The 24,646-nt window shown below is 42.0% G+C and overlaps 2 protein-coding genes across 7 annotated transcripts in view; both read left to right on the top strand.

Moving 5' to 3' along the window:
• Positions 1-13,198, top strand: part of U2SURP (U2 snRNP associated SURP domain containing) — a 56,161-nt gene extending 42,963 nt beyond the window's left edge. For 5 of the 6 annotated variants that reach the window (XM_068406010.1, XM_068406009.1, XM_068406008.1 and 2 more), the window contains 4 exons: positions 2,818-2,928; positions 5,461-5,579; positions 6,342-6,518; positions 7,799-13,198. In XM_068406010.1, coding sequence (XP_068262111.1) covers positions 2,818-2,928; positions 5,461-5,579; positions 6,342-6,518; positions 7,799-7,937 — 546 coding nt within the window. In that variant the 3' untranslated portion in view covers positions 7,938-13,198. The remainder of the gene's footprint in view (positions 1-2,817; positions 2,929-5,460; positions 5,580-6,341; positions 6,519-7,798) is intronic. The other variant, XM_068406011.1, reaches the window with a different exon arrangement.
• Positions 13,199-22,567: 9,369 nt separating this feature from the next.
• CHST2 (carbohydrate sulfotransferase 2) lies at positions 22,568-24,433 on the top strand. Its single transcript, XM_068406488.1, has one exon. It carries the CDS (start codon positions 22,634-22,636, stop codon positions 23,924-23,926), a length of 1,293 nt encoding a protein of 430 aa, XP_068262589.1. The 5' UTR covers positions 22,568-22,633; the 3' UTR covers positions 23,927-24,433.
• The last annotated feature ends 213 nt before the right edge of the window (positions 24,434-24,646 follow it).

The raw sequence follows: 24,646 nt of genomic DNA, 5'->3' as shown, positions 1-24,646 counted from the left end.
TCTGCTGAAAGGGAATATCCTGATCGTACCTGTGAGCTCTGGCACTTGCTCATTCTACCCCTGAGCCAATACATCTCACTAATGCAGGGGGGAAAAAAACTGAAGGTGGGGGGGCGGGCTTCTGCTAGATTAGTGAATTGATCTGCTTATGGAAGGCTCAGCCAAGCACTGCAGCTGCTGCAAGGGCAGGGTGGAGGAGGAACCCTTTGCTTGGAGTGCAGGAGTGGAGAAGGAAGGTGGAAGAGAATGACCTTTCTGTAGTGAGCTGTTGATACTATCTCAGCATTTTGTAACACTTAAGTCACCTTTTCCAGGGGATGTACTAGACTCTACCCACAGCATCTTTCTAAAAGAAGTCAGTTTACATGGGTTCATAGGGAGATACAGCAAGTATGCGGAACAGAGATCTATTGATGATTGGTCTTTAGAAGACCACAGCTGTCTCGGGAAACCATATGATCATAACATAGTTGGAGTTTGGGGAGGTGTTGAGTCAGTGGTTATTGTATAGGCTTTTCCTATTTTTCCTCTCTTCCTCTAGGCACCTGCTAATGACCACCTTCCCTGCCCCGCATCTGTTCATAGTTACTGGAAAAGTTACATGCAAATAGTTCCTCTTGGCATTTTAAATTTCATGCCAGCAGTGGCTTGTGTGACATGCATGTAAGACAGGCTGCTAGAAGTTCAGCATTTCTTTGCATCCAGATTAGCTCATTAAATCAAGTAAAGCATGTTGATCGGATTCCCAGTTTTTCTTCATTTCAGGTTACTTTGGGCTATAGACTTCTGCTTCCTTGCTTTCAAAATATGGTTAAATGGAGATAGTGTCACAGCTTTGGCTAAAAATGTAAAGAAATCAAATTTTGTTTTGGTGTTTTTTTGGTGTGTTTTTTTTTTTTTTTTTTTTTTTTAATTATCTGAGTGATTTAGCTGGGAAAACAAAGTAGAAGTCTTATGGGCATGTTCATACCACGACAGCCTGGGAGGCCTTCTGGATCAGCTAAGGCTCCTCTGTACTCCTTCTGTTCAGTACTGAATGTGCTAAGCAACCAGCAGCCTTGGAGTAGTTTACATGATGGTAGAGAATGCAATCTTGATTTCTTGCCACAACAGGTGGTACAGGGTGACACTGAATATATGGTTCCAAGAGGTATTCCTGCTTTTGAAACTTCTGCATTTGAAGGGAGGGAGAAGGAAAAAAAAATGCCTTTATGGAAGGTGGAGTGGTATGTGACAAATGGCGATATCAGTTTTCCATTGGCTGATGACTATTTAATTGACTGAATTGTAAGCAAAAAAGAAAAATGCTCAACCATAGGTAGAGCGTACTCTGTAAATGAGGGAGGTAAGCAGAATAGTTGTCAGAAATTTATTGTGGTACAAGATAGCAGTGCCCTTTTTTTCCCCCAGAAAAGTTGGTGGATCATGTTTGAGACTAAAATGAAAAATGTGTTGTTGGCATAAGCTCTGTAACTGAAGGGGGTCCTGTTCAAAGTAGTGCTATCCTTGCCTGGGTTTTATGTTTCTTAACATATATTCTGATCAGCCCTTCCAATTATTGACTAAGGAGAAAAAAAGGTATCACAAAACGAAGAACAAATATGCTAAGATACCTTTTCTGAAGGTATCTTCGTATCCAGTCTGGCCTGCTGCTTTTGAGAGGGAAGAAAAAACCTTTAGGGTTTGATTTTTGTGCCTACTTCATATTAGGGAATTGAGGACCTGGAGAATAAGAATCCTTTCAGATAATCAAAATGGACATAGTTGCAGTCTTTTTCTTTGTGTGTTTTCAGTGTGTAAGAGTTAAATATTTCTAAAGAGAAAAGTATTTTCTGTGTTCACTAAAAATGAAACCTCGAGCATTGGAAAAATCTACTCATATATATAACTGTGCAGGTCGGTATTGAAACAGGAAATACAGGAGGGTCAGAGCATAAACATTTGTAAAAGGGCTGACAAATACAACATGACTTATTACCAAGCTCTTCCCCACTGCCCCAAAAAAGAGACACCTCCTCATCCAAAAAAATTGAAGGCCATGTCAGTAAGAATAAAGAATTGACAAATGATCAGAGATGTGAGTGAAGTTTTATTATGTGAATCAACTTGGAGAAAGGTTTTAGTGTATCTAGACCAAAAAAAAAATCCATATAGAAAAATTCTGACATTTGCTTAACTTTGTGACTCAGTTTTGGGTATTATCGCAGTAAATTTAGTGTTACACTTAGCAGCACTGGTGAACTGAATTTTGTTGCTAAGCTTGATAGCACATGAAAGAGTATTATGTTAGTAAAAATCACTTCTCAAATCAGCCACTCTGTGCAAACAGCCCTGAAAAAGGAGATGCATTTGGTTTATGTCCTAATTATGTCAGTCATTTGATTTTAATATTTAGGGTTAAATGGAAAAAAGGCAGTTTCTGAAGGAAAACTTGGAGTAGACAAAAGAAGTTGAAACAATATATTAAGACACCTGCAGTAAATGATCTCATTTTGAAAGAAAAAAAACAGATAATGATCTAAGAAATATAAGGGTACAGTGTTCTAATGATGGAAACATAATTTAGTAGAATAACAGAAAAAATCCCTTTATTTTTAGTTCTTAACATGTCTGTAAACAACTGCAGATGCCTGCAGATGAGTGTGTGGTTTTGTTGCTTTGATCCAGTTTAAATAAAATCAGTAACTTTTTGTGCACAAACTTGTATAGAAAGAATGAAGAACACGGATGATAAATCATGGAAATTTCATTTTCAGCCACCTGCCTAACTGGATAATAATAAGCCAAATAATCTAATGGTCAGTATTATTTTCACAGCTTAAGGTCATGAAGTTTCAGGATGAGTTAGAGTCTGGGAAAAGACCCAAGAAACCAGGCCAGAGTTTTCAGGAACAGGTTGAACACTATAGAGACAAGCTGCTCCAGAGGGTAAGAAATGTTCTTTATGTTTGGCTCTGATTCTGTGATAGGCTTTTATTGAGTTTATCAAATGTAAGGTGGCATTAAGTGTAACAACACATGGGTCTCGTTAAAATTCTATGGTAATGTCAACTGCATGTCTAAATCCAAGTGCTTTCTGCAGAGTAGATGTAATCTCTCTTTTTAATCAAAATAGTATAGTATTTCACACTGTACAGATGAGTATCATTAGAACATATTGAAAGCTTAAAGAGGTCACTTCTGGATCTACTACATAAAGCAAACTGTTAGGTGTGGGAAAGGAAAGGGAGAGCTGTCAATTGAAGATCTTCATCAGACCTTGAATTTTGCTTTTAGTAATTGATCCATTGTGCTAAAGGCTTCCAAAGGAAGAGAGAGAATAGTATTAAGCAGCATATGTGTTTCTGATTCTCCAGTGTCTAAGATTTCCTGGGTAATTCCAGCTCATACTGTCACACAAAAGTGAATAATTCTGTACCATTACCATTTTTAGTAGTCCTCTCTGGACTATGAAGTCAGAGCAGCTATAAAAGTTAGCATCATGTATGTGATGTCACGGGATCTTGAATCTTTGAAACTAACGAAAGAACATGTAACCTGTTTGGACAATGTATTTAGTGAGGGAGAGTAAGTGGCAGTTGCTTCTCTAATATGGTTTCCCAGCCTGACAGATCAGTGATGAAATTAGGTACCGATGCAGTTGCTTGGAAGCTAAATACAGTAGGCAGTTTTCACCAGGTGTTTGTCTGTCACTTGCTTGTGTTGTGTGGTGCTCAATATCTGACTAATTCACTAAAGTAATTTTGCACAGTATCTTGAAGAAAGAGATGTGTAAAAATTAAGCAAGCTGATCCCTGAAGGAGATTTACTCATTTGGAGGTTGATGTTAGCAGTTAAGACTTCAATTTTTACAAGTAACTTTCCTTTTAAATGTAGTTGTGTCCTAAAACTTTTCACTTCCTCGGTGTTTTCTGTAATTGGAGAAAGAAGTGATCTGTACAGTAAGCACAGAATGTTTGGTGAGACAGTAGCTTAAAAAAATAGAAACTGTAATCCTGATAACTTCATTAGATGCCTCGTGTTGAATTAGTTCAACTAGATTGCAATATTTTAGATATTTAATAATTATCATACTTTTCTGTTTTCACTTTCAATGATGAACACCTGTTATCATTAAAATGAAGTATTTCTTAACTAGCATTTAGTTAAGAAATACTTCATTTTAATGATAACAGGTGTTCTTAAAAAAATAACCACCCCATTGTTAAGGGAATAACTTTATCTTTTGTTTTAGTGCCATAATAAAGTTAGTTTGTATAATAAGAATAATAATGTAATACTGGTTCTGATTGCATTTCCCATGAACTTGGTGGTTGGTCATTGTTTTTTGTCTAATTTACTACAGAATAAGCTTTCCAAGAGTAAATTTCCTACTAGTATTGTATTTTGTTAAGAGAATAGGAACTTATAGCTATTTAAAATACTGCTTATTCCTATTTATCAAGATGAAATAATTAGTTATGCTATCAAATAAGCCAGGGACATCTTAAGATCCCATTGATTTTAGTGGAATCTAACAATAGTTTGCAATAGTAGGTATAATGATAAGGGACACTTTAAAATTTTACTGCTAAGTCTTGCATGTAAAGAAAATGTGAGACTAGATTAGTATAGCTGTCCTGGTATTTCCTGCACTTGTGTTATTATCTTCCCCCTTCCTTTTTTTTTTCCTCCCCTTCCTCCTCTTTCTTTCACTTAGCTAAATCATCCCTTCTTTGTCTTCTTTATGGGGTATGCAGGGAATATCTGTTTATTTTTTGACATGGAAGAAATTTGTTTTTATGCTAGTACTGAAAGAAGCACATCTCTTGATCTTTGTGTTCAGACTTGCTGATCGTTCAGGTTTATTTTTGTGTAACTAATTTTCTTTCTGTTTGACAGACAAACAAAGTGTGCTCAGGGTATATATTTTCTTTCAAAATGGTCCTGTTGGTATATAGGAATGGACCATATTTGTGTTTTTTTTTGACAGAGTAGATGTTATTGCAGAATCTTGTTTGTTGTATTTTTGTTTTGTCTTTAAATGTCTTGTAGTTATGAGATTATCTCAATTTTCAATCTGGATTAATGAACATGAATGCATATGTTTTAAGTAGAAAGAGGTTACTGGTATTCTTTCACCTTTAATTCAGTTTAGAAAATCTATTGCAGCTGTAATGTTTCCCTGAAATTTGTAAAATTGAAGACTCTTCATTTCCAATTAGATACTCAGACTTGCTGACATAGGGTGACATCGTTCATGTTTTTGTCAGTGTTTGTGTTACAATAAATGTTTCTGCTGTGTACAAAGCAGTAGCAAAGATTTGGAGAGCGGCTATAGTGTGACCATTAGTTCCTTCCCAGATTATGTGCTGTGTTCCTTCAGTGCTTGCTTTTTTGCTGTTTGTGATTAGCTTGATTGTCTTTACTTAATAATTAGTCACACCTCATCTAAAATCATGAATGCTTCTAATAATTTAGGAAAAAGAAAAAGAGTTGGAAAGAGAACGGGACAGAGACAAAAAGGACAAGGAAAAATCTGAAACCAGGTCCAAAGATAAGAAAGAGAAGGAGGAATGTACACCAACAAGAAAAGAGAGGTATGGCTTTCCTTGGAGAAAAGTGGATGGGAGGAAAAACCTCATAGTTAGTATCTTTGTATAGGGTGGCAGCCTTGAAATTACGTTGTATCATGCATCTTATTTTAAAAGAAAAACACAAAACCACCCAAACAAAAAACCCCACCCAACAACAAAAAAAAACAAGCTTTGGATATTAAAATGTGTTTCAAAATTTTAAAGGACTTGTCATTTTTATCCTGCCCCAAGTGACCTGTAGAATACGTCCTTTTGAATATAATCCCCTTTTGGCTCATTTAGGCCCTGTGGAAACATGGTAAAATAATGACTAGTTAAAAATGGAGTATATTTAACTCTCTTTGGCAGTAAATTGGCAGCAGTGTAGTACTCCGAAAACTGTACTGAAGTTGTACCACAAATTATTTGCAGTAGTTTACATGTTATTCATGTCATAGTGAAAATTCTTCAAAACAGCTAGTTTTAGGGTAGTTGACTGTGCGCTCTAATCTTGTATAGCCAAACTCTTGGCAATATACAAAGATCAGTCACAGGCCTTAGTGTTTTTTGTTATTTTTTTTTCAAACAGAGAAAGTCTGGGGGGACATTTTGAACTTGATTTTTTTTTTTTTAAGTAATAAAAAGCCTACTGCTTTTTAATTACTTGAAGGAATCTAATGTTACATTGGCAAAAGAAAATATCTACAGGAAGGAATCCATTTTCTTAATATACATTTTCATGTCTTTGCATGTGTATGTACGTAACTGTTTGCTTTCTTTACAAAGGAAAAGGCGACACAGTGCTTCACCTAGCCCATCTCGCAGCAGTGGCAGTAGACGAGCAAAATCTCCATCACCGAAATCGGAACGCTCGGAGCGCTCTGAACGCTCCCACAAAGAGAGTTCACGTTCTCGGTCATCACATAAAGATTCTCCCAGAGATGTCAGTAAAAAAGCCAAAAGGTAAGCTGGTATCTTCTCTATTTCAGGTTGTAGGAAAGTGAAGTACATAGGTGTGTTTTGGTTTGGTTTTTTTGTTTGTGTGTTTTGTAGCAGAGCATATTTGATACACAAGTATTTTCTCTCATAATAGACTATATTGCATGTTCCTGGTTAATATCTTTGGACACTTGGTATCTGAAATGTATACAGCCTCCTGCCTTGATAGCTCAAGACTGTTCACTTCTGTGTTCTTGTTTATCTGTTTACTGATAATTTTGAGAAATACTGCTTTAAATGAAACCACCTCTCTGCTTTGTTAGCTCTTTATTTTCAAAGGACAAATCTGCTGTAGCCCATAGAACTTCTAGAATTATAGTGAGCATGCAGTCTTTCACTGATGATTTTCTTACATGAAGCTCCTCTCCCATGGTTTGTTTTTTAATTAAAAAATCTAGACTACATACTGCTTCTGGTTTTTTTTGTTTCCGAAGTAGGTGTTGTCTAATCTCCAGACTGACACAAATATTTGTCTCTAGTTAATGGTAAACTTGGGGTGAGATTTTATTATTATATTTATGCTTTTGTAGCTCAAAACTCAAAAGTTCAGCTTCCACTTCTTTTAGAGGTGTAAAATATCTTATTGATGTAAGATTCCTCAGACATACTGAGGAAAATTCTCTTGATGCTGTTGAGAAAATCATAGTATGTATTTACAGTAACCACATTCTTGTGCTATAAGTTAGGAATTCAAATAGAAGTAGAAAAGTATTTGAGATTTTTTTTTTAAAGTTAATATGATGGTCATTCAATTTAGATGATATCAGATTAATGTATGAGGTGTGGGGTAGATGACAGTAAGTTTATTCAGTGTACATTCTTTTTCTGTCGGGTTACATCACAAGCTGAACATGTTTGAGAATCAAAATATTTCAGCATAATATAATTCAACATAATTTTTCATTTCTGTTCCCTTCTGTATGGATATAGGCTGCTATTAGTACAAGAGCCAAGGTGACTGAGGCATATGTGGAAGGTTGTGAATTCCTTATGTTGGTTTAAGAGGGAGTTGGTGTTATTTTTCTTGTGGATTCTAAGCACTGAAGTTATGCACAAAATATATTAAAAACCTTATGATGCAGAAGTTGCTTTCTTCTCAAAAGCAAGATGCTGTTCTGTTACTTCCCCTTACAAGAGAAAAATACTTTCTACCTTGTTTAGCTCTATAAATGAGTGCCAAATAACTGTGGATAAAGTTGGTACTATCAATTAGTATTTGACATAAAACTTCATTTTTTTTGCAGGTCACCATCTGGCTCCAGGACACCCAAAAGATCAAGAAGATCACGATCCAGATCCCCTAAAAAGTCAGGGAAAAAATCCAGGTCTCAGTCCCGTTCTCCACACAGATCTCACAAGAAGTCAAAGAAAAGCAAACACTGACAATGTTAATATTTTTTATGATGCTGTCACTTACTGGAAATGCGGTTTTGTTTTTGTGCCTGAACAGTCTGTTAAAAAAACAAAAGAGCATTCCTGATTTTTTTTTTTTTTGTGAATGCACGTGTATACTCATGAGTATCAGCATCTGTAGACCTGTCATTGTTTTATATTGTACAAAATACCTTCATTGTGACTATTTTCCAAATGAAACATTTTTGTGTTTAGAAGATTCATCAGAAATGTGTGTAACTGATCTGCTGGCAGTAGTGATACTTTGTTTTAGAATGTTGTGACATAGCAGAAATAACTCAAATGTTCCCCCTTTTTGTAGCTTTGACAATTTGAATTAGATTTCAAATAAAATCTGAACAGAAAATTAAGATGTTGTTTTCTTGCCCCACTGGTGATACAGATTTCTAAAGGAATTCATAGTTTGTTTGGAAGTACTGTGTATTTCAGACATACTATGGTGCTTAGATCTTTCAGTATAGTGGTAGCACTGTTCCTGTTTTCACTAGTTTGACTATCCAGGTAAAAGCACTCGTTATCCAGTAGATGGGTTTTCTTTCCTCCCATGATATTTTACTGTAAGAATGGTTGAACAGTCTGGTACCTACTGTGATAAGCTTTACAAGTAGATTTTTGCTTCATATTTCTGTTTTAATTGCAGGGAATATTTGTGACACCAGAGTGATGTTTTTGTTCATTCTTAAAAAAGGGCCTCTGCAGACATGCATCATATGTATGTGTATCTATATCATATATATATGATGTATCAATAACAAGCCATATTTATGGCATGCATGCAGAACAATAAAAGGACAGCAAGCCTGAGGCTGAATGACTTCTTCCTTAAGTATAGGTACAATAATTGCAACCTACAGTACACTATTGTTTTCTAAAACTGATTTTAAGGACAGCTTTTACATTATTTTATTGAATTTATTCCTCTCTTGTGGAAATTCTTCAAAATGGGGAAAAAAATTTTTTTTTATTACATACTTTATTTATTAGTATTTTGGAATTAAGGGGCTGTTTTAACTTCTTTTTTTTTAATGTTAGGCTTTCCCTTCTCCAAAGCTGTTTTGTGTTAGGCATTGATGTGGCTTTAAATCACTTCACCTTGGTCTCTTACCATGCAACCTTTCTGTGGGTGGAAGGCGGGGAGGGATGAGAAATGGGGAGGATTCGATGTTTATACTTGGAGGTGTGGGGAGACTAATAAAAATAGAAAATTAAAAAGGGATCTGGCCTCCTGTGAACTGTTTCTAAAAGCAAAAGCTGTATTTCATTACAGGCACAGAGTGCTGGATGGTGGCCTGCTATTATACTTGTGTATCTACAGGTTTTACATTGTTAGAATTTTGTAAATGTGCTGGGGAAAATCTTATGTTGTACATGTATATAGCTTATGAGGCAACACTTTCAGAAGCAGGATCTAAAATGTCTTTTGAAAAACATGCATATTTAATTAAAAAAAATTTTCTCCATTTTTTTCCTGATAGAAGACTTTGTTATAAGATTATATAAATAGTTGCAAATGTCAGAATTAAGTGGAGAATTATCTTTGCTAATGAGAACTGAGAGATGATCTGGAATACTGAAAATATGGGGAATGCATGAGTAGTATAAAGACTTTATTAGAATGAGTATTAAATAGATGTATTAGTGAGAAAAGAATACACCTTATCTGTTTATATTACATTGTAAAGAATGTTGTAGAAATATGCAGAGTTTATATTTTTCTTTCTCCCTATAACATAAGGTGTTTCAGATGTACAGATTTTGGTAGCTAAACTATTAGAAACTAAGTTTGTTTGTTTGGTTTTTTTTTCTTAAATGCTGTGTATTCACACCTGGCATAGACTAGATGAGGTTTTCTAGAGCAAAAAGTAGGCACTAAAATAGCTGGGGACAGGGAGAATTGTAACTTTCCAATAGTAAGATCTTCACTTCAGATCTGGTTAACTTCTTTAAAACTATTACTTTTTTCTTGTAGCTGTTTATAAATAGAGAAGCGATAAATGGCAATGTTCTAGGTGAGGTGAGACTAAAGGTAGTTTGCCGCAGGAATATTCTATCTTCAGAATCAATTGTGTATTTCATTTAATAGCTGAAAATCCTCAGGGTAGAAAATCACTTAGCATTATAGGTTAGCCATACTTTTCAATAATTAATTTTGATTTCAGCTTTTGTAAAATTCTCATCAGTGATTATAAAAAGCTCAAGTCAATCAGCTAGAGAGCCAAAGGAGCACACCCGTTAGACTTTATTTTGTAGCAGTTTTATTATGCAATACCTTTTTTCAGTATCTTTATTCTCTAAATACCATTCTCATACCTTTTGTTCTTTCCTTCATATACTGGGCTTTAGAAAAGCTGTTTTGTACCTAATAGTCTTTTAAGAGCAATTAAGAATCTGTATACTTAACTGGATGCCTGTTTTTTCTCCTGTTGAACATCTTTTGCTCCTACTTACTCTTCATTTTCTTCCCTTCTTTTAGAAATACTTTTGTTTATAGCTTGGCTTTTCTGCAAAGAAACGGGTTGGGGAGACAGCATCTGGTAACAAATCTTTTGTAAAAGATGCAAATTAATATTGAAGACTAAAAATTAGGCTGCCTGTGAAATGTATTTTTCCTTGGGTCACGTTGCAGTGACAAGGTGTAGTTGCAGTGTGCCATTACAGTGTGACTTGTGTTTCTGCAGCTCTTTGGGGTGAAGTGGTGAAAAATCATCTAGGTGATGTAGGATAGGGGTAACTGAAATACTGATCCTGGGATTCAAAAAGTAGCACTGAGATGAATCTTTGTTGGGAAAAAAAGCACCTCTGCGGAGGTGCAATGCAGTGTTTGCAAATGGATTTTGTGACTACAGGCAGAGAGAGCCCCTGGGGCTCTAACACCCCTTCAGTGAGCGGCTGAGCCTTCGCTTTGGGACGGGGAGGAGGCGTGAGTGGATAAGGGGCTTCTCTGTCCTCTCCTGCCCTGCCTTACAGATGATATCAGAGGTAAATATTCATGCTTTAGTGTTCAGGTTTATCCAAAGCAGCGAAAGGGAGCGTAGCTTGCTACAGCCGCATTCTGGTGCGGCTGAGTAACCCCCCTGCAGCCTCAAGCAGCGGCTGGTGAGGCCCATCTCAGTGTGGGATCACATCAGAAACGGAACGTACGTGGTATAGACCCAGGTGTGTGCTAGAGACTGTCGTGCTGGTACGTTTTGGTGAAGCCTCTGCAGTGCTGTACAGGACACTCAGGTATTTATGCAAAGGCCTTCTAGGTGCGGAGCTGCAAATTCATCTCTGTTTTTTCTGAAGCGCTCCTGGCCTCTGCGAGCGTCTCTGTAAGGCTTAGACTCTCCTGCTCTGAGCGTGTGGGCCCTGTCTCAGTGGAGAAAAGCTACTTGGTTGCAGAGAGTCTCCTTCTGACAATTAAAATCTTTCCTTACCAGTGTTACAGAAGTGTTTATATTTGAACAGCCTTTTTAAAACTGTGACTTCCTTTGACATTTCTGCACACCAGCTGCATATACCTTTTGTAATACTATTTGAGGAAGAGTTGGTTTCTGAAAGTCAATGACAGGTTATTATTTGGGCACTAGGCCCCACGCAAGTGTTCTCCCCCCGCCTCCCCCTTGGAGTTTTTGAAGTGTAAGAATAAACCACTTACGAACAAGGGTAACAAATGATGTTTTCCAAAGCATATATTTAGAATCGCAACTGTCGCTAACGTGAGTTCATCTGTCCCAGTGACACTTAATGTACTCCTCCTTTTTGCATTTACAAATCACCTTCTGTAGTAATACAGCAGCTCTACCGAAGCACCTTTGAAGTTGGTGCATGTAAAACTACTCCCAAGTTTTTTCAGTTATGAACTTACAATTATCCCCACCATTGGGATAGCTTTCAAATTTGTGCTGGTTTTATTTAATAATTTTCTGGGGCAGATTTTATAGCTGAAACTGTGTAAAAATTGTATCAGACCTCCACTGTGGCATGAGTATTGCCTGAGACGTCTAAGTTATGGAGCACTAAAATAGGAAATCCCGTTTTATCCTTAGGGGATTCTTGGGGATCAACCCGTGTCTGAGGCGTGTTCTTGGCATGTTGAAAAGAAAATGGTGCTGTCTCTGAACTGTGCCTGTGAGAGGAAGGTATCTTGAAGGAGTTCGTGCAACATGACTTAAAAAATAGAATCTTGTGATGAGAAAAGCAAGATCAGCCAAAAATGGCACATCTGTTCTGAGCATTGTTGATCACTTTAGGCAGCTTGCGAGTGGGTTTTTCCTCCACAGGCATTTACAGTCCTTTGGTGGAATTAATGCTTTTAATAAATAAAAATTGGAATTGTTGTATTTCTGCAGATAGATTAAGGTCTGAACTTGTATCTGGTTTTAGATTGCTGGCTTGCTGTACTTTCATATAGCCGCTTGAGGAGTTTGGGGTGAGATGTTTCTCAGCTGTTGTGGGTCTACACTGAATACTTACCTAAGGAAACACACATTTGGCTGTGTTAAAGTAAAGGTAGTTTTGAAGAGTATTTGAATTGCTGCCTTTTTAGTAAAGATTCATCTACTTTCTATGTATTTTCTTTGTTGAAAAATCTAGATTTTGGGGCAGTTATGAAGGTCCCACAAGAGAAGTGAATACAGGTGAAGACAGCAGCAGTGGAATAATCTAGATGAGAATTTTACAGGTTTCTTTTAAAATCAGCTGCTGAGTATCATGAGATTTATCAAATTACAAACCTGATACTAGCAGTCGAACCCTGAAAATTATCTGAGAGTTTACTTTTCTGAATCAGGCTGTTGAGTTCATAAACTTGTATTTTATTTAAACAGCTTATAGTAGTATTTGAAAATTTCTTTTTGTTCTCATTGCGGCATGAGCTATTGCAAGACTTTCCATATACCTCTGGTTCATGCCACTGCAGTAACTGCTGCTCCTCAGTAAAGCCACTCTTGTAAGAACCATAACTAAAATGCTAATTTAATTTTGTCCACGTGTATTTTTCCCATGTAGGATGCAGAAGTCTTAAACAATTGCATACTATTTTTTCCTCCACCTGCTTTTGTCAGCACAGTCAGTTTTCATGGGTCACTTCTGATGTCTAATCTTGTGCAGGGATGTTTTACCGTGTAACTGTCATAAGCTGGAAAGTTTTCTGTCTGTGGTTATTTAAAGAGGAAATGGTAGTTTGACATGAACTTTTTTGTCTTACTTGATTTTGGTTTGTATTTTATGCAGAAAATTTTTCCAATGACATGGCGACAATAAAATTGTCATTTTGCTGATATCCAGAAATGGCTTTATTTTTAACCTGGAAAAGAGTGGTGTTCGTGTGTGTTATGCTAAGGGCAGTTTCTTGGCCTTGCCAGCTCTTCTGCTGCTTGATGCTGATTCCGCCTGAGCTGTTGAACTGTAATTGCTGTTGCTGTTCCACTGTTAACAGTGACCTCTTTGCTTCTCAGAACCTCATTAACGAGGCATGGGCTGCTCACTGCGTAGTTGCTTGTATAATCCTCTATGGAACAGACAAAACCTCCCACTTGGAACTGCTGCTCGGATATTGAGATGATGAGCAGCTTTTCAGTACCTGTAACAGTTTGCAGGAACATCAGGCGAAGGAAACGGAGCCTGTGTCATGCTGTAGCATGAGGTTGGGTGTTATGGCTGGGCCAGTGTCACAGCTTGTTGCTGCTGTGGGGTGCAGGCCCTGTTCCTGCCTTCCCTGTGCCTCCTGTTCTCTTACTTTTCTGTCCTCGGCTGCCTTTTGTGCCCTGTGAGTAGCCAGTTCAATTCATTAAGGGAAAAGGCTTTTTTGTGTGCTTGTTTTCACTTGGTTGACTTTCTGGTGGCTTAGTGAGTTGAATTGACTCAGTGCAGGAAACAGGGGCGGACACTGAGAAGGATGGTCCTCGTTTTTGGTAATGGTTCACTTGTAACATGCAACTTCATCTACAGTATTTCCATTTGGAGCGTGTGTTTTTATAAGATGGGCTGAATTGATGCTGCATTCTGCATCCTTCTCACTTTACTCTGGTCATATACTCCTGTCGCTTTCCCACCACCAGCTCTAGCACTTGTTTAATCACTTTCCATGTGGAAAGGTAGGATGAGCACAGGGTAGGCAGGTTTATGTGATGAGGTACGTGGAAGGAAGGAAATGCAGAACTGGAGCCATCTCTCTTAGCAGTGGTGAGCTGTTACACTGGCTGTGCCTCTCTCTGTCTCCCCTTTTCCTCAGTGACGCTTGAACCCATCAGCCAAGTCTGAGAGGAGCAAATGCCTCCAAGATAACTTAGTTTCTGCAAGATCTGTGAAAGACCAAAAAGAAGAGAGAGACCTCATATGCCCTTACAAGATGGGAAATCCTGGAATATGAACTTCTGATGTGTTAGAGCCCAGAGCCTTCATTTGGGGGAGAGATTACAAGTCCCAGTTACTGACAATCTTCACTTAGAGCTCACAGTCAAGAAACACGGTATGTTGTGATATCCCTGGACCTACTTGCTCTATTTTTATTTTTTACTCTTGTGTGGACTGGAAAACTTCCTGTAGCTGCTTGCCTTAAATACAGACCATCAATTTTACACTTCAAGACCTTGTTAAGAGGTTGCCTGCAAGCAAGTGTGGAATCTGTTTCCTGATTCTGGTTCTTGGGCTTCTGAGCGTGGACCTAGGTCTCAGACTTTGGTCATTAAAAATTCTGTATGGTAAGTGGCCTGCAGAAAGGTGAGCATGGAGAAAGGGTAAGTGTAAGGTCTACATAATAGGTCTCAAAAATCTTTCATGAAAATATTTAACCTAGCAGAATAGGTTAATTCTGTATGACAAGACTGTTCTGGGTATAAAATGTAGCTGGCATGGGAAGAGGAGGGTGGAATTCATGAATGCAGTTTGGATTTGTGGAAGATGGATCAGGGAATTAGGCTGTGCTCAGGATTCGACTTCCAGGATCATTACCAGCAATCAAGATCATCACCCATGTCATAACTGGAGGTGGAAATCAGTTTTCATCTTTTTAGCAGTGCTAAAAAGGTACATCTTTGATGTTTCAGGAATGATTTAGCCAGATATTTTTTACCTGCTAGATGCTATGACAGCTAACAGCACAGTGTTAGAAGCTCAGAAACTGGAGATGAACCTTCTGAACTTATTATGGTATAGAGGTTTTTATTACAGCTGATACTGGTCATTTTCATAATGAAATCTGCATCTCTTGGGTTGCTGGTGACTTATTTTTTCCTGGCATTTTAGTTTATCTTCCCTGCACTATGGGAAAAGAACTGTCTGCTGATAACTGAATGGAGAATATTGCCTTGGGCAAACTCTGGAAAAGAATTGGCTATAAAATTTAAGACATGAGACTGGGATTGAATTCTGGACATTATTGAACTGAGAGGCTGTGGAGTCTCGTCCTCTGTTTTTACAGAGGGTAACCATACTAGATAATTTAAAAAAAAAAATGTTTACAATAATGCCTGATTTCTAGGCAGTGAGGTTTCACCAGGGGTGCTGATCTTTCACACCAGCCTGTCGAAAGTCCTCACTGTGATATGGAGTAGAAATTTGATAATGTTACAGATAAAGAGTCCCTTTTTCTCAAATCCTGAAGATTTTCAAGAGTTAATAGTGAATGATTTATGTTACTGAGTTTTCAAGAGATGCAATGGATTAATTTCAAGATCTTTCCTAGACAGTCATTTATAGCATGTTGCATGTTAGTTATGTGAGAAACACTGAATTGTCACTCTCTTTTGTCCTGAGCTCTGTATTTAAATTTTAAGACAAGGATTGGGGACTCTCTTCCCTGGGATTTAAATTTGTCCAATCTGTAGTTGAGGACCAGCTATTTTGCTCCACCATCTGAATGCTTAGATCCAAGGAAATGTGGTTGCCTGGCTTCTGCTGCCTGCTTTGCCCAGGGAGGCAAAAGGCAAGTGAGGCTCCAGAACCCTGCAGTGTAGCAGGAGGTGTGGGGTAATGCCCTGTGTGGCACTGGCGCCTGGGCAGAGCCCCCCGGTGTGGGGATGCTACCGAGGGGGAGAGGTGCACTGACCAGCTGAAGAGATTTAGGGGTTCCTGGGCATGACAAACCGGGGGGTGGAGGGTGCTAAGCCGTTAATTAACTCTGGTTGATGGTTTTGGTTATAGGGAGCCACACCTAATGTGCATGGCTAAGGTAGCTGTTACGTGTGACCTGCAAAGGTTTTGGAAGCTCTTGATGTGAAACAGTACGTTGCCTGTTGTTTTAAGGTACACGGTTATAAAAGCAGAATCTCTTAATTTCCTTTAGAACATAAACTGGTTACACAACAGCTGAGAAAAGATTTCTAATTTTAATAAAAGTCAAACAGAGACTTAAAGACACTGCAATGTCCTCAGGATGTTCATAAAGTTCTGGAATTCCTTCAGCTGCACAGACAGGAATTTATAAATATTTATTGAAATTAACTTTATTGAAAATATCACCTGTGCAGCTGGAGGTGAATATAAAGGAGAAATGGGGAGGGTGGGTAGGGGAACAGCTTGCTACAGACAGGTTGTCCACTTTGCTATGTAGTTCTGGTTTATGACCAGCTGGTTTAATTTTAGTCCATGCCAGCTGCTGCTGCCGCACAGCTTCTGCACGCACGCTTCAGAAGGAACACCTAGAAGAAAATGAGTACTTCAGAAGGCAGCTTGCTGCACCCATCGCTTAATCGAATGGCTGCTAAAAACTTCAACATTATTGAAAATAAATGTATTTTGAGGGAAATCAGCTGCTACTACTGCATGAGACTGAGTAAACTGTTAGAAGTTATGCACCGTACTAAAAGGAAGGGTGCAAAATATAAACGTGTCTAATTTTAAAGGCTATTGTGCAGTTTTTTCTCACCCATTTCTAGTGGTGATGACAAAATATAGTCTTAAACAAATTCATAGATCTCTCAAAGTTTGGGCAGCTACTCAATTTCATATAAACTTTGCTCACATTTTGCAATCTGTAACTTGCACGTTAGTTTTAAGAATCTCATTTTGAGCAGCAGCTGAGGAATTTGGCCTCTGTATTTATCCTGGATAGATTAGGCTAGATACAGGAGTTTTTAACCAACACCCAGAATTTATCACACACTAGGTGTATAACAGCATAAACCTCCATTTTTCATCCAAAAATGATTTGTTTTAAAAGATAAAGTCTTGCTGAAGTTTAACTTTAGGAAAAACTTCTTCACCTTGTGCCCACTGCATCCTTGTGAACATGAGAAAGGCAAGTCTTAAAGCATAAAAAAATCAAGTTGGGAAGCATTCCAATAAGGATCAAACCTTTCACAGCCCCATCACTTAAATGAAGGGATGTTGGGGGGGAATCTCGGAGAATCCTGGCTGGGGTGGTATCGCTTCGGGGAGGGGAAGAAATCATTCAACTAGCCAGGATTTGGGTTGTCTAAATATTACACGCAAAAATCATACATACAATCACTAAATATAAAATAGTAAACTGTAACATAAAATAATTAAGCATTAAATGTAAAAAATTACATTTTTTTTCCTCATAGTTTAAATTGGGGAATTTTAATCACAGTTACTTACCCCTCACTTTTCTACATTGCTCGTTGCAGGGTTTGAGGAAAATACAGCCACCTTCTTGATATCTGAGCGATGAGTGGGTTGTAGTGTGTAACTACCTGCATAGGAAATTATGCATTCTTTTCTGCTCTATCAATGCCAACAAGATGTAATGTTTAAAAAGTAAAGCCTAGAAATAAGTGTTGGGGTTTTTTGATTTTATTTTTTAATGGTAAATTCTAGATTTTGAGGAAAGGAAAGTTTTATTATTTGACATATGTGATCTAGTATACTGAAACTAATGAGCCTAAACTAGACTGGTAGGAAGTAAAATAGAGGGTGGAAAATGTACACTGAAGTATCTGAACAAATTTGTGAAGGGCTGTGTCTATCTGTTCAGCTGCAGAATGTTCCTCTTTCACACACTTATTGTGGCTCTTACCACTTCAGTTTTTATTCTGTTGGTTTTGCACACAGGCGAGATGGTAAGACCATGCAGAGCCTGAACCGTCTGCTGAGATACCCTCTACCTGCGCTCTGAGCTAGGTTTGAGAGACTAAGCAAAACACTTTACCCTATAAATTATTTGAAAAAATATAACTCTTTCACCATGGTGCTGATTTAAATTCAGTTTTCAATTGGCTACAGTAGTATTAAAGCCCATGACTGAAATCAAGCAAATACTTAAGTATTTCACTGACTTGGTATTTTTTTCTAAGTCTGGGGGCAGCTGTAAAAATCATGGAGGTTGCTCTGCAAGTGGGGTAAGTTACCAGAGTCCTCTTTGGCGAGGATCTTGTCCCTGGGCTCATTGTTACAAAACCCTGCCCCACCACTTTCTTTTATAATTTTTTAGCTATAATAGTCTACATATCTTTGCTTTACTCCAGTGCAAAAACCAAGAGAAGTTCATAACTGCCAGCTAGCTGCCTGACGATTTTTGTTGGCGCTTGGAAATAGACGGTTGATTCATCGGTACAATCTCTGGATGCTTTTACAAATCTGTCTTTTAAACTTGGGTGTGTGTGAACTTTTCAGCTACTTGTGGGAATTAAAATTACTGTTTCAGCCCATTGCTCTGGCTGCACACTCTGCTGTGCCTTACCAAATAGTTGACACCTGCCAGCCTGCAGCACAGCCAAGAGCTCACCATTACAGCTCTTCCTGACTGCTGCCCGCTTGCCTGCCTGCACTCTTACTCTCGAAGATCAGCAAATAGTTTAAATCCCAGAGTGCAGAAGAAAAGGAAAAATTCAGAACCCCTTTGAGGAGAGTTATTTGTATACGATGACCATGGCCCAAAACAGTGTGCCTCAGCTTCATCAACAGATCTGCAGTGAGTGATCTGTTTTTTTGCTGTCGATATTTGTAATACTTTGCATCAGATGTGTAGATGATTTTAAAAAAAAAAAACAAAACAAAACACCAAACTTGGTGTGAATTGAAAGTTGGCTGCATAAATCTTTTCCATATAAACTTATTAAAAATTTATTGATACTGAGTTGCTTAAAGTGATAACTTGACTACCAGGTCTGAAACTTGTTCTGGGAAGATTGAATATTGCAGCTGCACTGAACCTGATTGATTTCAGTCGGGTTCTGCATGGGTGCTTGAGTCCATCTGTGCAGAATAAATACATTTATAACTCCAGTTTTGAAAAATAAGATTCCATTTTCCAACGTATAGGTCGAATTAAAGAGTGGCTTGGACCCACGTTTTCCTAGGTACAGGCAGAGCAGTGTAACGAAAGCAATGTTACTGTCAGTACTCATACACTCACTGATTCAGAGAGACGTAGCTGCTGGGTAACGGTGGGGAAGGTGCGGAGCCAATTACAGCTTTGAATGTTTGGGTGTACCGATTAGATTTTTCATTTCAAATGTTATACTGGCAGTTCATGTTTGCTTATCTTTATTTGCTACTTGCTAAATTTTAAATTGTGTAAGAACTGGAGATGGCTTTGTAGGTTTTTTGGACAAAATTTCATACCTGTCAACCAAGTGAAATGGAAAGAAGGGATTAATTTGAACTTCATGGTATTTTAATGATTTTTCACTGCTATGAATTGTTTTTGCTCCCTGTAGTCTGTCCTTTATTGCATTAGTGCTGCAGTACAATATTGGTGGGGGATACTGTTTTATGAACTATGTTGTCTCAGGACTGCTGTTATTCATCATTTAATACAGCCTAATTGATGCTATTACAGACTGTTCCAAAATTAAAAATAAACATTTCTGCTTTAGCTGGGTGAAGGTCACCTCATCTTTAGTGAGCGTGTAAAGCCACATAAATATTTGATTCATACCTTTATAAAAGGCATATAAGCGAAGTCCTTTTGTATATGAAGAAATAAAGGTTTAGGAATAAAGAACAAAATAACTGCAAGAGTTTTATGCTGCAAGGTGCTTCAAAGGTATATCCTTTTTCATTATATACTGTGTTTGGAAAGTTATAAGTCAATTGTTCTAAGCTCATCAGGTTTAAACTTTGCATTTATTTTGGCAACTAGATACAAATTAGTTTTGCGGAGCGTGGCTTTAAATGCTTCCTCTGGAGTGCTGTAGGTAAAAAATGGCTTCCCCTTTCCTCTCACTGTTTGATGAAACACTGACTTTTCTCAAATATTTAGTGGTTGTTTTAGTTCTGCTATTAACAAGTTGCTTCTATATGAAAAGTCACAGTAACAGTTTAATACTGCTACCAGAGTCACTGGCAGCTTGTGCAATGACTGCCCTGACTTGTCCCGTGTGGTTTGATGGCTGCATCTCACACAGGACAGTGGGGTGTGGGTGGCAGTGGTGTCTCGGAGCGGGGGTTTGCCTGCTCCCCTTGCACTGCCACCCAGCCCTGCGAAGCTTTGTGGCTCAGAGGAGTGAGCAGGGAAGAGTGGAGCCCTCCTGCTATGGATGTTACTCTTCACTTTGGGGCTGGAAGGGGCTTGTAAGGTTTTCTGCAGAGGCAGCTTGGCTGTTAATATTCCTGTAGAAAAACTGGGAGGAGTGTAGAAATCCTTTTGATAAGGGGTATAAAGATCGCTTACACATTTGGCTCCTTCACCCTCTTGTACTGTTTTCTTCCTTTTTTTTTTTTTTAAATAGAGTGCTACTGGACAAGACACAGAGCAGATGAATTTGTGGTTTAGCCACTCTGTGAGTGTAGAAGTGTGTGCTGAGTGTTGGATCCGTGCCATTCAGAAAATAAATGTTCAAGTAAAAACTATTGTCAGTGTCATCCATTGTGGAAGGATCAGTCTGTGTCTGAGCCAGACGCAGCCCTCCAGCTCCTCAAACCTACCACCTGCCCTATAGAGGTGGGCCATATGTATCCTGTGAGTGGTGGGAAAGGCTACGAGGATGTGAGAACTGCAGGGTAAAGAAAGCAATGGAAAAAGGAGAGTCAGCAAATGCTTCTGTAACTTGTGATCGCCCCTCTGCCTGCTCTGGTCTCCCTCGGGGGGAAGGAGGAACCACTTGACATAACAGAGTCACTGGGCATTGCCCAAAGCCCGGCGGCATGGGGAAGTCTGGGGTCCCACAAGTGGGCCGGTGCTGTTTTCGGGTGCGTTCGAGGGCTGTGTGTCTTCTTCAAAGTACCTGTGCTGCCTGGAGCTGCACTGCTGCTTGCATTACACTTCTTCACACAACGCTGTGGCTATAAAGCATAGGAGTTGTGAAAAACTCCTGCTCGTATATAACTGCCCTGGGGTGGTGAGTTTCTGGGCACATCGCGGGCTGGCTGCCGCGTGGGGTGTCTGGTGTGGGGCTGTGGCTGCAGCTGGGGCCGGGGCAGGCCCCGCTCTCGGTTCTCACTGGGCAAACGCGGGGCTGGGAGGGTTGAGCCGTGGCCGCGGGACTGGGATCGATCCTCTCCTGGCTTGTCCCCAGCAGAAAACCCGCCTTCGTGCCAAGTTATCCATCCGCTCGGGCTCGCTGCCGACAAACGGTGGCACTCGCCCCGGCTGCAGCGGCGGTGCTGGAGCAGCTCTACCGAGGCAGCACCGTGCGCTTCGCGGGCCCTTCGTCACCCCGGCGGTGCCAGCTCAAGGGGCCTCAGCAGGCACCTAAGAGTTACACCGGGACTGTGTATGTGTAGCGGTTTTAAAGGTATTTTTGAGGAAGGAAGAGAGATTTCTGTCTGAGCTGTATCAGGAAGATTCAGTTTGGGGTTTTTTGATGTTTTTGGAGAAGTGATGAGAGGACCTTTGAGAAAGAATCTGAGTTTCTGCAAATCTCAAGTTAACGATGCCGGGGGCCAGAGCTGGGACCTTTCGGGCCTTCTATGGGTTTTTTTTTCCCGTTCCTGTTACCGACGCAGCTTCCCTGTCCGAGGCGTAACTGGGGACGGAGCCTGCTGCCCCCGGGCAGGGCTGACGAAACCCCCCCAACAAGAGAACAGCTTTTCACAGCGGCCATCGCACACCGGCGTTTCAGACCCGGGCGGGCCGGGGCCGGGTGCCGTAACCGCCTGACCGTTACCGAATGGAACGGGCTGTCCCGAGAGGCGGGAGGGGCCGGGCGGGGACAGCGCTGCAGACCGCTGCCGGGCGGCGGGGCTGGCTCAGGCCCAGGGACACCTCCACCGCCGCCTCCGCCGGCCGGGCGCGGCGGTGCACGGCGGGGGGAGTGACGGCGGTGGCCGCCAATAGGGAGCGCGGGGCGGGGCGCCGCCATTTCGGGCCGCACCTCCGCGGCAGCCCGGCGGCGGTTGCCTGCGCGGCGGCGGCGGTCGGGGCTCTCCCCGCGGCGGCACGGGGCGGGGGCGCCATGCGCGCTGGCGGCGCGGCGCGGCGCAGGGACCTGCCCGCCCTTCCCGTTCACCGCCCCTTGCTCCCGCCCCCGCGGCCGCGCTGCGGGGCGGAGCGGAGCGCGGCACCGCCTCGCCCCGGCGGCCGCCGTGAGCTCCGCTGCGGCGGCGCCCCCGGCCGCTCGGCGATGGCGGCGCGGCAGAAGCGCGGGTGGCCGCGCGGCTGCTAAGTAGGGCAGCGGCGGGGCGGGGGCGGCGGCGGGGCCGTCGCGGCGGCTGCGCCATGCGGGCCGGGCGCGGGGGGCCGGCCGGGAGACGGCGCCGGGGGCGGCGCGCCCTGCTGCCCGCCGCGGGCCCCGGGGCGCCGGGGCGCTGAGCAACAGTTAGCCCCGCCGCCGCCCAGCATGAAAGTGTGCCGGCGGAAGGCGCTGGCGCTGTGCCTGGGCTACGCGCTCCTGCTGCTCCTCGCTGCCCTCAACCTGCTGGAGTACAAGTGGCGGCGGGAGCCGCGGCGCTGCGAGGAGCCCCCGGCCGCCCCCCGCCACCGCCCCCCGCCGCCCCCGCCGCCGCCGGCCGGGAGCCGCGGTCCGGCGGGCGACCGGCGGCAGCTGGTCTATGTCTTCACCACCTGGCGCTCGGGGTCGTCCTTCTTCGGGGAGCTCTTCAACCAGAACCCCGAGGTCTTCTTCCTCTACGAGCCGGTGTGGCACGTCTGGCAGAAGCTGTACCCCGGGGATGCCGTCTCGCTGCAAGGGGCGGCCCGCGACATGCTGAGCTCCCTGTACCGCTGCGACCTCTCTGTCTTTCAGCTCTACAGCACGGCGGGTGCCGGCAAGAACCTCACCACGCTGGGCATCTTCGGGGCGGCCACCAACAAGGTCATCTGCTCCTCGCCTCTCTGCCCGGCCTACCGCAAGGAGGTGGTGGGCATGGTGGACGACCGGGTGTGCAAGAAGTGTCCCCCGCAGCGCCTCAGCCGCTTCCAGGAGGAGTGCCACAAGTATCGCACGCTGGTCATCAAGGGTGTCCGTGTCTTTGACCTGGCCGTCCTCGCCCCACTCATGCGGGACCCGACCCTGGACCTCAAAGTCATCCACCTGGTGCGGGACCCCCGGGCTGTCGCCAGCTCCCGCATCAAGTCCCGGCACGGCCTCATCCGGGAGAGCCTGCAGGTGGTGAGGAGTAGGGACCCCCGCATCCACCGCATGCCCTTCCTTGATGCTGGACACAAGCTGGGTGGAAAGAAGGAGGGGGGGGGTGGCTCGGACTACCATGCCCTGGGTGCCATGGAGGTCATCTGCAGCAGCATGGCCAAGACCCTGCAGACTGCCCTGCACCCCCCTGACTGGTTGCAGGGCAACTACATGGCTGTGCGCTACGAGGACCTGGTGGTTGAGCCCATCAAGACCCTGCGGCAGGTGTACGGCTTCGTCAACCTGGCAGTCAGCCCAGAGATGGAGAAGTTCGCCCTTAACATGACCAGTGGCCCCGGCTACTCCTCCAAGCCCTTTGTGGTGTCGGCCAGGAACGCCACCCAGGCGCTGAGCGCCTGGAGGACTGCGCTTACCTACCAGCAGATCAAGCAGGTCGAGGAGTATTGCCACCAGCCCATGGCCCTGCTGGGCTATGAGAGGGTCGGCAGCCCCGAAGAGGTGAAGGACCTCAGCAGAACGTTGCTCAGGAAGCCACAGCTGTGACAGGGCAGTGGGTGCCCACCGATGGCCCTCGGGGGCGGCTGAGCCCCGCCGGGGAGAAGAGTTGCATCGGCTGGCTTGAGGGAGGGAGGGAGAGAGGGAGCCGGGAAAAGCACCCTGGTTTCCGACTTCCTCCAAAGACTGCTGAAGAGTAACATACAGTAATGTGATGATTTATTTCTTTCTTTTTTTGATTTTTTTTTCCCCCCTTGCATTGGGTTAGATACGATTTAAAAAATAAATAAATAAAGTGGAACTGAAAATATGTGTAATAAGCCCCCTTCCCCTTCTCGACAATGCCAGGTAGTGATTCAGTACCAAAATCTCGTTTATGGAGTTCTTGTGGGTTTGAAGATGGTAACAAAAATTCTTGCACAATTCCTGACACATCTTTTTTATCTCCCTTGGTGCAAAGGGGATGCCCTTGCAAAGCATAATACTGAAAATCAGACTTTTGTATGAAAGCAAATGTCCAGACATGATAGTAATTAAAAAAAACAATAAATGATATTCATTTTTATAATTACCTCAATTGTTTGGGAATTACAATGTTGCTTATGTACAGCTGGAGGGGATGCTTGCTTAAAACAGCAAAGGACTTTTTTAAGGGTATGGGTGGAGGGCTGGAGTGCAACGTGTGACATGTTCAAAGATTAGGAGCTGCTCTCGGAGAAACAAGTACAGATCTCACAAATGTAGCACAGGTTTTATGGCTATGTCAAA

The sequence above is a fragment of the Nyctibius grandis genome, chromosome 8 (assembly GCF_013368605.1).
Source record: "Nyctibius grandis isolate bNycGra1 chromosome 8, bNycGra1.pri, whole genome shotgun sequence".
Lineage (NCBI taxonomy): Eukaryota > Metazoa > Chordata > Aves > Nyctibiiformes > Nyctibiidae > Nyctibius > Nyctibius grandis.
The sequence above is the reverse complement of the archived record's forward strand: the minus strand, read 5'-3'. Positions and strand labels throughout refer to the sequence as shown.

Bases quoted from the DNA above. Each gene is read 5' to 3' on its own strand.
- CHST2 (XM_068406488.1), top strand. From the start codon at position 22,634: ATGAAAGTGTGCCGGCGGAAGGCGCTGGCGCTGTGCCTGGGCTACGCG.